Source organism: Herpailurus yagouaroundi, unplaced genomic scaffold, assembly GCF_014898765.1.
Source record: "Herpailurus yagouaroundi ecotype Mexico unplaced genomic scaffold, PumYag 67440, whole genome shotgun sequence".
Classification (NCBI taxonomy): Eukaryota; Metazoa; Chordata; class Mammalia; order Carnivora; family Felidae; genus Herpailurus; species Herpailurus yagouaroundi.
Window position 1 is genome coordinate 989,440 of NW_024420251.1, and position 12,980 is coordinate 1,002,419.

Consider the following 12,980-nt stretch of genomic DNA (forward strand, 5'->3'; position numbering starts at 1 on the left):
AAAAAAAAAAAAGCTTTTCCATAGAGCCTTTTAAGTTATATATAATCAGAGCTACTAGATATGGATGCTGGGGTTGGGGGATGATACACTGAGTTGACAGTGGAATGGGATGAAAGAACCTGGCACATATCGATGGAACTTTGGACTCCAGTATTCCTCATTGCAAAAGTCCTACATATCATGGAGAAGGCTTTTTGTAAGATTGTACTTCATGTTCTGTACAGTTGAGCCTTCAGCCTTCTAGTGGACTGAAGGTGGTTGTTTTTTTGTTTTTGGTGAGGGTAAGTTGTTTGTAGAAGGTTATCACTAAATATATCTTTGGGTGGCTTCCACTGATTTCCTTTTCTTGTGTTACCTTCGTGACACTGTATCTAAAGGGAAGTAACCATTATAAGTACTATTTTGTTTTATGCAAAAATAGTTAAATCTTTTTTTTTTTAATTTATAGGATCTGGGGACTCTGATTTACGTCTGGAGGATGCATTTGAAGAAACTTCCTCAGTAAAGCGTGAGTAGTAAATCAGACAATTAAACAGCAAACAATAATGATTAGTATACACCACCCACTCAGGAGACACACTCAAGGAAAACAGTAGGTGGCCTATATTGATCAGATAAAATATGGGTGTCATAAATTACATTATTTAAGAGAAAATCTGAATGTTTAACATCATTTGTTTCCTTTGCAAAGAATACCAAACAATGTAATAGCTGAGACAGCATTTTCTTCAGCAGCAGCCTCAGAAGACTGCCTTTCCCTAGCTCAAGAAGAGGTACTTTGAAGTGAATAAGAGATTTGTTTCTCCTCCTAGATTTTTTTATGACTTTTCTTAAAATGGTGTCTGTATGTTATCTCTCAAATGCTAAGCTTTGTCATCAGTTTCTCTTTAGTTTTTTTTGAAAAAAATAAACCATTTAAAAAAATATGTGAATGTTAGAAAGTGAAGCTGAGATTTTGTGTGATCTTTCCCCATCCTGCTAACATACACTCCCATCCCAGGAGGGAGCTGCTGAAGTGAGTTTGGATCTGCTGGTCCCAAATGATTTTTTTGTGCTGTTACATACATCTATACACATAGATTGTTCGGTGTTGTTGTTGTTGTTGTTGTGTTTTTTTTTTTTTTTGCTTTATATAACACATGTAGAGCTTTTTAATTTACTTACATGTGTGTTATTGCACAACCTTTTTTATTTAATATATATTGAAGACCTGAATGAATATATCTATCTGTATTAATTTCCTACAGCTGCTGTAACAAAGTACCGTAAACTGGCAGGTTTAAAAACCAGAAATGTATTCTCTAACAGTTCTGGAGGCCCAAAGTCCAAAATCAAGGTATCGGCAGGACCACACTTCCTCTGAAGGCCCTGGGGCAGAAAGCTTCCTCACGTAGCCCTGCTTGTGGTGGCTTGTAGCTGTGAGACTCCAGTCTGTGCGTCCATCTCAACAGGGCCTTCTCCTTTGTGGGGTGTCGTCTTCCCCTCTGTCTCTTACAAGGAGACTTTTTGTTGGATTTAGAACCCACGTGGATAATCCTGAATGATCTCATCTCAAGATCCTTAACTTAATTACAGCTGCAAAGACTGTTTTTCCAATTAAGGTCACATTTATGGCTTCTGGGGATTAGGACTCTGCTGTATATTTTTGGGGCCACCGTTCAACCTATATCATCTATATATCTTCATCTTTATATCTGTCCTTCAGATTTAAACTTGTGTTTCGTGGAGCTGGCATTCCAGTGGTGTGGCTTTGGCCATGGCCCATGATGCCATTTCCTTACTGACAGATGATGTGATTTGTTTTCGTTTTGCATAATTACAAATAGGGCTTCAGTGAACAGTCTTGTCCGTATCCCTTGTGCACGAGTTCAATGGAACTATATATTTTAATAGATTCTGCCAGAATGTTTCCAAAATGAATGTTTCATTATATATTCACTGAACACTGTTGAGTTCCTTTTCTCCCAGATCCGCACATCACCAGGATCACGTTACCTATCCAAGCCATTTTACCAATATGATGGACAAAATATCTTCTTGCTTATTAAGCATTTCTCTAATTATAGTAAGATGGAGCATCATGCCATAGATTTACTGGCCATTTGTATTTTCCTCTTTGGTGAATTGTCTGTTCCTATCTTTTCCCCATTTTCTTGCTGGTTTGCTTGTCTTTTTTATGGGTTTGTGGGCTCTCTGTATATTCTGGATGATGAAAGGGAGGGGCTCTGGAGCCAGACTTCCTGCGTCTGAACCCTGCCTCTGCCACTTATTGTCACCGTGGATGAGTTACCTGACTTTTCTGTGCCTCTGTTTCCTCGTCTGTTATGTGAGGTTAATAACGAGCCCTACCTACTAGGATTATTGTAAGGATTAGATGCGATGGCCCATGTGAAGCGCTCAGCACAGGACTGGTATGAGGTGAGGGCTCAGTAAGTTCAGTGGAATAGAATTGAGAGCCTAGAAATAAACCATTCTATGGCCAGTTGACTTTTCACAAAGATGCCAAGATTGATTGTTCAGTGGGAGAAGAATAAGCTCTTTAATAAATGGTGCTGGGAAGACTGGATATCCACATGCAAAAGCATGAAGTTGGACCCCTGCGTTATGCCTTATACAAAACTAACTCAAAATGGATCATAAACCTGAAACTACAAATCTCTTAGAAGTTCATTTTCATGTATGGTGTGAGGGAAGAGCTTAGGGCATTCTCGGGTCTTTCCTGAGTATGCACACAGTTCTGTCCATCCAGGTGGCCTTTTGGATTCCCAGGAAAATAAATATACTTAGTTTATTAGCAATGATGGCTTTCATGAAGTCATTTAACATCTTCCAAAATAAATATGACCAAAAATTAACAAACCCCAAATTAATATAAGTATAAAGATCCCCAGTTAGGACATTTGTTCTTTTCCTGATGGGAGACCTTTTACTATTTACATCCTTTTCTCAGTTGTGTACCTGCCCATCTGATCTCCATCACCTATGAGCCAGTGTGTCAGGGACCCATAGGACCACCAGCATGTGATGTCTTTGGTCAGATCATATCCTTCAAAGCCTTATCACTCTGCCATCCTTTTTTTTTTTTTTTTCTGTCTTAGCTTACATCTCATGCTACTGAGGGTCAAAGAGCTAGACCTGTCCATCTCTCCTAAGCTCAATTATGTTTTCTGGTGGAGAATGTTCTCCTTTGTATATTGTACCTTTCTTACATAGAGAATCCCTGGACCTTCTAGGTCCGGCTGTTGTGAAGGACCTTCCTTCATCAGCTCAGCAGTGATTATTGAGTGCATGCTTGCTGCCAGGCACTACTCCAGATTTGCCCTCACAATGTTATTTTCTCTGAAGAGACACAGTACATGAAATAATTTCAGGTATCGCTGAGCACTCTGGAACAAGTATAACAGGGAGATGGGACCGGGAGGGCCCAGGGAGGTGGTAAGGGGTGGCTACTTTACCTGAAGTGGTAAAGCGCCCCCCCCCCGCCACCCGGACAAGAAGTGACCTGCAAGGAGTGGGGAAACAGCTGTCAAGGCCAAGGAAGCAGGTGTAAGAGTCCTGAGGCAGAAAAGAACTGTGCTGGCTCTGAGGCTTGGAAGGTGGCCTGTGTGACTAGTGTGTGGTGGACGTTGGAGAAAAGACAGAGAAGTTGGAAGGGGCTGGGTCATATGGGGTCTTTAGGGCCTGGTGACCACTTTATTCTAAGTGCAAAGGGGAAGAAGCTCCTGGAGTCGTTTTAAAAACTGCTTTATTGAGATATAATTCACATAAGATACAATCCATCCATTTAATTTTTTTAATGTTTATTTTTGAGAGAGACAGAATGTGAACAGGGGAGGGACAGAGATGTAGGGAGACACAGAATCTGAAACAGGCTCCAGGCTCTCAGCTGTCAGCACAGAGCCCAATGCAGGGCTCGAACTCCTGTACCGTGAGATCGTGACCTGAGCCGAAGTACAATATTTAACCGACCACCCAAGTGCCCCATAATTCACCCATTTAAAGCGTGCAATTGAGTGACTTTTTAGTATATTCGCAGGGTTGTGCAACAATCACTACAGTCCATTTTAGAACCTTTCCATCACCTCAAAAAGAAACTCTGTACCCCTTAGCTGTCACTCCCCAATCCCCTGATTATTTCCCTCCTCCAGCCCCTGACAACCACTGATCTCCTTCCTGTCTCTCTGGATTCCCCTATTCTGGATATTTCCTATAAGTGGAGTCCAATAATAATGCAGACTTTATGTTCGGTTTCTTATACTTGGTGTAATATTTTCGAGGTTCATCCATGTTGCTTTCAGAACTTTGCTCCTCCCTTGCTCCCTCCCTCTTCTCCTCCCCTCTCCACCCCTTTTCCCTCCATGTGTTCCTTTTGCTGTGTGTGTAATCATGTCATGGGGAGCGTGCTTCTGCTTTTGCCCTCTAAAGCTGCTTATGATTGTCCCTATTTCCTCGGAAGGCCACGGACACCATCATTAAGCCACAGCTAGGCGAACCTGGCCGGTTTTGTTTACTATGTTGTAGCACATAGGAGAAAGACTCCCTTCTGGTAGGAGTGCCATATTGCTGGCAGCATTTGCTGAGCAGCAGAGAACATTTTCTAAGTTTGTCATTTTGAGCTTCACAGAAATAGGTGTCTTTATTTTAGGAGCTCACTGCTTTGATGAAGTTGACCTACTATTCTAATTCCTTGGTAAGCAGCTAGATTTTCCTTGTCCCAATTGTGGGTGATAAATCCCATCTAAAGGTTCATGACAAGAAAATCTGTAGTTAATAGTATCTTAAAAATCCCACAAATCCAAGCTCATGTTCCACATCCCCACAGGCTTCACATGCATGAATGTTCTCTCAAAATGGCACCTACAGCCATTGATAAGACTATTGATAAGCTATTGATAAGACTGTGTGGTACTGGCATAGGATTGACATGATTAGATCAATCAAACAGTCTGAAAATAAACCCTTACATGTGTGGTCAGTTGATTTCTTTTTAATCTGGAAAAAAAGTAATTTTACATGAGCTATTGGAGTCCTACAGATTTTGACTAATATTATGTAGGTGGCAATTGCTTTTTTGAGAATTGTTCAGGTAATGGTTTCAGCATCATAATTTCTCCCTCCTACCCATACCTATCACCGTAACATAGGTATACGTCCAGAACCTTCTTCACACACGTGTGCTGTACTTCTTTTTACAGCTTAAAGTCCAGCGGAAATTCTACACCTAAAATCCTCTCTAAACTGATGATGAACTAGATTCGAAAGTACATTGCCAGTAGGTTATCACACGTGGTCACCTTACCGTAAAAACCTGTGCACTGGTGTGGTTTTCACATTGAGGTGCACGTTGGTGTACCAGCTGCCTGCCCAAGGAGTTAAGCAAGCACAGTCATATCAAGGGAAGGACTTGCCACATTCTCAACTTCCATGTGCACTTTTCCTAAAACTGACTTGTGGTAGAATGGACGTGCAGTTGTAGTGATGATCTTCTCCCCGCCCCCCCCGCCCCCGTCCCTCTTTGTTAAAAATAATTTTTGAAGTGAAATTCACATAACGTAAAATTAGCCATTTTAAAACATTCACTGTGTTGTGTAGCCATCTTGTCTGTCCAGTCCCAAAACCTTTCCATTCCCTGAAAGTGAAGTTGCTTACCCATTAAGCCGTTTTTCCTCCTCCCCCACTCCCTTTTCCCCCAGATGATCACCAATCTGCTTTCTATAGCAGTTGATTTATCTATTTTGAGTATTTTGTATAAATAGTATCATACAATATGTGACCGTTTGTCTTTCACTTAGCATAGTATATATGTTACCTTGTAGCCTATGTAACAGTGCTTCATTCTTTTTATGACCAATATCCCATTGTATGGATAGACCTCAGTTTGTTCACTCGTTGGTTGATGGACATTTGGCTGTTTCTGCCTTTTGGCTGCTGTGAGTAGTGCTGCTGTGAACATGCGTGTGTACGTTCTTGTTTGAGTGCCTGTTTTTAATTCTCTGGGGGCATATACCTGGGAGTGGAATTGCAAGGTCATATGGTCATTCAGTGTTTAATGTTTTGAGGAGCCACCAGACTACTTTGCACAGTGGCTGTACCATTTTACATCCCCACTGGCAGTGTAGGATTCCAGTTTCTCCACACCCTAGCCAAGTTACTTCCCTTTTTTTCCCCTGAAATTTTGTACCCTTTGACTAACATCTCCCCATTCCCTCTCCCCCCGGCCCTAGGTAACCACCATTCTGCCCTCTGATTCTATGTATTTGACTACTTGAGATGCCTTGTAAAAGTGGGATTGTGCACTATTTGTCCTTCTGTGTCTGGTTTACTTTACTTACATCATGTCCTCTGGGTCCATCTGTGTTGTCGCAAATAGCAGGATTTCCTTCTTTTTAAGGCTGAATAATGTTTTACGTACATTAGCACATTTTGGTTATCCATCGGTGGGCGCTTGGATTGTTTGTTTATTACAGCTATTGAGAATAATGCGATGAACAAGGAAGTGCGATCTCTCCCAGAGATCCTGATTTCACTCCTTTGGGCTATATGCCTAGAAGTAGGATTGCCACATCCAGTGGTAGTCCCATCGTTTTCATTTTTTGAGGAGCCTCCATACTGTTTTGTTCGATGCAATTTTATCGCATGTATAGGCTTGTGTATTCAGCGTGAAAGGCACAGAACCGTTCGTTCCCCGCCAGTATTGTTAGGTGGAGTAAATTCGGTCTTTTATGAGACCGAAAACAGCTAATTCAGCTCAAAATTGAAATAATCACATAAGTGACTTTTCTTGAGTCACTTGTTACGCTTTGAGCAGTATAATTGCTTTAATAGCCTTTCCCATTTCTTTGCCCAGAATGTCAGAAAGTTGTGTACTGAAGGTTGAGCTTTTAATCAAGTATTTTTTCTGCTCCCTTCTATTAATTTTGTATCGCCTCATAGTCAGTTACCATAGATAACTGAGTTAGAACAATTCCAATGCATTCTCTTATTCCCCTGGGTCAGGAGTTTGGGTTCTGTGTTGCTGGGTCCTCCACTCAGTGTTTTCTACAGAGCTACAGTTGACATATCGGCTGGGGCTGGGCTCTGACGTGAGGTTTGAGGTTGTGTTAGTTTTCTATCACTGCTGTAATGGATCACCGCAAAGCTGGTTGCTTAAACAATACACCTTTATTGTTTTATAATCATTGAGATCAGAAATCTGATCTGGCCGTCACTGAGCTAAAACCAGTGTGTCAGCATAGCCGTGTTCTTCTGGGGGCTATAGACAACATCGATTTCCTTGTCTTTTCCAGCTTCTTCGGGAGGCCTGCGTTCTTTAGCTCATGGTCCTTTCCCTCCATCTTCAGAGCCAGCGGTGCCATGCACCATCTGCAGATCTGTCTCTCTGGCTCTCTCCCTTTTAAAGATCCTTGTGATCGCATTGGACCCCCACAGATAATCCAGTATAGTCTTCCCATCTCTGTATTCTTAACTCAAAAACACATGTAGAACCTTTTGCCGTAGAAGGTAACGTATTAACAGGTTCTGGGTGGGACATGGATATTTGGGCCGTCGGGGGAGCATCGTGTTTCTACCACATCTGCTCTCTGGCTCCCAAATATCCATGTCCCTCCCACATACAAGAGACATTCACTCTGTCCCACCTTCTTCACAAGTTTTAACCTATTACATCATCGACCCAGATTCCAAAATCTTAATTTAATCAGCACAGATGACCAAAATCTCACCACCTAAATTCTCTACGTCAGGTGTAGGTAAGTTTCTGGATATAATCCGTTCTAAGGTACGGTCCTTCTCCATCTATATACCTGCGAAACTCAAGAAACCGGCTACTTGCTCCCCAGAATATAATAATAGAGATATCCCATTTACGGGAGTGAGCAAATGTAAGGCAAGAGGACTTTACCGGTCTCTAGCAATCCTCAGAGCCATCCTTCCGTTTCCATGAAAAATAGCACGTGTTTGCAGCTGAGTCGTTCTATCCACCTGTTTCTCTGCCTGTAGAATTGTGGGAGGCTAAACGGCATTTTTCCTTTTTGTTTTCTTTCTGTCGCCTTGACTTCCAAGCTGGCAGTGTTCCTGCTGCTGTCAAATTCTCAAGAACTTTATGGACCTCCCATGTGTGTCATGGAGATCACTCCGTTGGACAAGAGGCTCCTTCACAGATCTTTCCTGGATGACCCCATCTCTATTCGTGGCTTCTGCTGAGGTGGCTGAGGGAAACCATGAGTCACATGTATAATCTCTTCAGAGAGCCTTTGTGTGACTGAATACTCTGACCTTTTGACCCTTCCAAGGCACTAATGCAAGGTTTTCCAGGCACACCATTGGCCGCCTCTTCAGAGCATGCTCTCTTGACAGTGAATTTTAGCACTTTTTGCAATTAGGTCAGGATGGAAGTTTCCCAAATCATCAAGTGCTGGTTCTTGTCTGCTTATGAGTTCTGCCTTCAGTCTTTGTTTTGTCTCACATTTTCCTATGGACGGCAGAAAGAAATGAGGTCAAACCCTTAACACTTTTTTGGGGGGGACTCTCCTCAGCTAGCCTATCCAAGTTCATTATTTTTTTTTTTTTAATTTTTTTTTTCAACTTTTTATTTATTTTTGGGACAGAGAGAGACAGAGCATGAACGGGGGAGGGGCAGAGAGAGAGGGAGACACAGCATCGGAAACAGGCTCCAGGCTCCGAGCCATCAGCCCAGAGCCCGACGCGGGGCTCGAACTCACGGACCGCGAGATCATGACCTGGCTGAAGTCGGACGCTTAACCGACTGCGCCACCCAGGCGCCCCCCAAGTTCATTATTTGTAAGTTCCGCTTTCTGTGCAACTACAGGATGCACAGTTCAGCCAATTTCCAATAGTATGTTCCTCAATTCCATCTGAGACTTCATTGGCAAAGCCTTTAACAACCATGTTTCTATCAACAGTCCGTTTGTGGTGATTTAAGGACTCTCTAGCATGATAGGAGTATTTTTGACCATGTTCTTTCTGAATCCTCATTAGCTGTCACTAGTTAAGATCCGTATTTCTACTGACAGTCTGTTCATCGAACCTAGGCTTTTTCTGTGATGCCCCTCAGCATTCTTCCAGCCTTTGTCTATTACCTGATTCCCTAGCCACTTCCACATGTTTAGGTATTTATTACAGCAGTACTTTAATCCTACTACCCAAGTCTATAGTTTCTTATTGCTACTGTAACGAATTACAGCAGTGTGCTGGCTTAAAACAGCACCGATTTATTCTCTTACAGTTCTGGAGTTCAGAAATCTGTGATTTGGGTTTTCACTGGACAGAAATGAAAGTACTGACAGGGCTGTGTTCCTTTGGGAGGCTCTAGGCGGAAGTCGGTTTCCTTGCCTGTGTCTGCTTCTGGAGGCCGGCCACCTGCATTCCTTGGCTAGTGGCCCTTCCTCTATCCTCACAGCCAGCAAAGTGGCATCTACACATTTCTCCCTCACTCTCAGCCCTGCTTCCCACATCACGGTCTCCTCCCCCTGGCTCTCCTGGCTGTACTTTCCCCCTTATAATTACCTGGGGCTTCCTACGCAATCTGGGATAATCTTTTCATCTCAAAGTCCTTAGCTTAACCACATCTGCACAGTCTGTTTCCCCGTGTAAGGTGACCTACTCACACAGTTTTGTTGGCAGAATTCATTTCTGTGCAGCTACAGAACTAGTGGCCACTTCTTCAAGGTCAGAAAAAGGAAGAGTGTCAGCTACCTTTAATGTCAGCTCAGGGAAGGCCGAAAGCCCTCTTTCCAAGGACTTACCACCTGATTATGTCTGAATCACCCAGAATATTCTCCCCTTTGAGTAATTCATTCATATTTATTGGCATCCTAATTATATCAGCAAAATCCCTTCACCTCTGCCATATGTCATAACCCGATCTTGAGAGTGACCTGGTTGCCCCCCTCCCCTGGGCCCCTGCACTCAAGGGGCTGGGTTTATATAGGCTGTGTACACCAGGGGGCAGGAATCCTGGCAGCTGCCTTAGGATTCCACCTACCATCTAGGACATTAGGTAAAACGGTCATTCTTTCTTTTTTAAGTTTATTTATTTATTTTGAGAGCGCGCGCACACACACGAGTAGGGGAGGGGCAGAGAGAGAGGGACAGAGAGAATCCCAAACAGGATCCGTGCTGCCAGCACAGCCCAATGCAGGGCTCGGCCTCACAAACCGTGAGGTCATGACTTGAGCCGAGATCAAGAGTCGAACGCCTAACCGACTGAGCCCCCCCAGGCACCCCAGAACTGGCATTCCCTTTCACCTGCTATTGTGTAGTGAAGAATCTAACTCATTCTCATAACGTTTGGTGCTCCTGCCCTGGTTCACGCTAAGGGCCAGTTGGTTTACACGCAATTGCTTTTGCACCATGTAAAAAGGGCAAAGCACATCTGAGGATTACGAAAATAGTTATGACTGCATAGACCCCCAGGGGTTCTTGGAACACTCTTTGAGAACTACTGTCTGACAGCTATTTATGTGGCATCCATCTGTTTTCAGAAATCAAAGATTTCTTCACCATCAATGCGCGCTGAGCATGTATTTGTGGAGCTGGGGCGAGCAGGAAGGTCATTTTAGATGTCTTCTGTGGTATCAAGCTCTGCCTTTACAATTTCACTCCTGTAGGCAGTCCTATAAGTGAGGTCTACCTTTGGGGAGGGTGACTTCATAGCATCTTTGAAGCAGCTCTGCTTCCGAGCATTTTCCTTCTAGGCACACCACTTCGTGTGCACAGTTGTCTTGTGTTTTATATCCACCCCCAATGGAACGCTAAAATCCCACAGTGAAATGGCTACATTCTAAGCATCCGTGCTCTCCAGCCAATACGGAGAATAAGGTCGGTCTCTGGAACTGACATGAGGAAGGTAAGTATGTATGTAGTATGTAGTATGTAGTATGTACTATGTACAATGTATGTAGTATGAATCAACTTTTATCCAGTAAGCGTATCCAAGCACACGTACGGGCGTGCATGCTTATGTGAAAACATTCAGAGTAGCCACCTCTGAGGGTTGATTCGAGGCCAGCTTTAGTATTTTCTTTGCGTTCTCTACAATCAGATTACTTTTATTTTTTTTATTTTTTTAATTTTTTTAAATTTTTTTTTCAACGTTTATTTATTTTTGGGACAGAGAGAGACAGAGCATGAACGGGGGAGGGGCAGAGAGAGAGGGAGACACAGAATCGGAAACAGGCTCCAGGCTCCGAGCCATCGGCCCAGAGCCCGACCCGGGGCTCGAACCCACGGACCGCGAGATCATGACCTGGCTGAAGTCGGACGCTCAACCGACTGCGCCACCCAGGCGCCCCCAGATTACTTTTATATTAAGCATACATTACAAATTTAAAAAAATTCTGTACCATTGGATTACTTTTATATTGACCATATCTAACAAATTTAAACTTAAACAAATTAAAGCCATCTTTACATGAGGAAGAACTCTAGGTGTCGGAACTGGGGAAACCTTCACGACCCCATTTTCCCTCCTGGTTTAGATGAGAAGGACTTGTCCAAGGTCCTGCTGCAAGCTAGCAGGACCGCGGGACTGGAGCCCAGCGGCTCTGGCTTTTCCTCCAGTGCCTTTTCTCCTCAGCACGCTGCCGTTACATGTGTCTGCACGGGGAGGGTGATGGCCCCAAAGGTGGTTTAGCGTCAGGTGGTGCACCCTGGCCAAAAAAGCCCCAGAAAAGGCCGCTACTGATCCACAGGTCAACCTGCCCCAAAGAGGTATTACAGTCCCTCACCTCCAAAATGGTAAGCTCTGGCTTTATGGTGATGACTGGCCTGTGTGGCAGTGTGCCTCGCCCATGGAAGATGAGATCCAGTAATCTAGAAAGAAGATGAAAATGGGACTCTGGTCTTTAAGAGGTAAGCACGATGTGCTAACAGAAAAATAGTGACCCCAGGCCCTCTGGAAAAGTCGTATTTTATACCCTCATCTCAAAGAGACTGAGAACTGTGTTATTTGTCCTGTAAAGATATCCTCTCTGGAATATTTTCATTGTGCCGCAAACCATTGGGATCGAGAAAGAACAAGCTTTAGTTGCCTGGAAACTTCACTCGTGTTACCACCTCATTCCAAGATGTTCTTACTGCCCTTTCCTACTTGATTTGCTCTTTAGTTGTTTTTTTTTTTTTTTTTTAAACATTTGTTTAGGTTTGAGAGATGGAAAGAGAGAGCACAAGTGGGGGATGGGCCGAGAGAGAGGGAGACACAGAATCTGAAGCAGGCTCCAGGTTTGTAGCTGTCAGCACAGAGCCTGATATGGGCCTCAAACTCACGAACCATGAGATCATGACCTGAGCCAAAGTCGGACGCTTCACTGACTGAGCCACCCAGGTGCCCCAAACTGTTTTTTAACAGACTTTTTTTTTTTGAGGTAATTGTAAACCCCTGAAGATCTAAGAAATGCTAAAGAGAGATTCCGTGTATCCACTACCCAGTTTCCCCAAAGGTGACACCCTGCAAAACTATAGTATAATATCATAAGCAGGGTATTGATATGGACACAAAGCCTAGTGTGTGTGTTTTCACTACTGTGCGGTTTTGTCACCTGGGTGGGTGAGTGTGTCTACCACGATAGTCCACAGGGAGCTGTTACATCACCATAAAGACCCCTCCTGCCGTCCTTTTATGAACACTGACCATTATCTCCTCCCCCCGCCCCCGCACCTTTCTAGTCCCCACCCCCTAACCCGTTGTCCATCTGTAGAATCTGGTAATTTAGAAAATGTTACGTAAATGGAATCGCGTAGTATGTAATGTTTGGGAATTGCTTCTTTTTTTTTTTTTTCACTCAGAATTCCTTTGAGATCCATCCAAGTTATTACAAGTATCAGTAGTTTGTTGCTTTTTCCTTGCTGAATAGCATCCCATGATGTAGATGTACCACAGTTTGTTTATGAAGGTCATCTGGGTTGTTTCCAGTTTTCAGCAGTAAACATTTATATATAGGTTTTTACATGAGTGTGAGTTT

At 43.3% G+C, this 12,980-nt stretch overlaps 1 protein-coding gene across 3 annotated transcripts in view; it reads left to right on the forward strand.

The window, feature by feature from the left end:
• CD99L2 (CD99 molecule like 2) overlaps positions 1-12,980 on the forward strand; it is a 93,987-nt gene that overhangs the window by 56,611 nt on the left and 24,396 nt on the right. For all 3 annotated transcript variants that reach the window (XM_040467352.1, XM_040467350.1, XM_040467351.1), the window contains exon 2: positions 449-508. In XM_040467352.1, the coding sequence (XP_040323286.1) occupies positions 449-508 (60 nt within the window). The remainder of the gene's footprint in view (positions 1-448; positions 509-12,980) is intronic.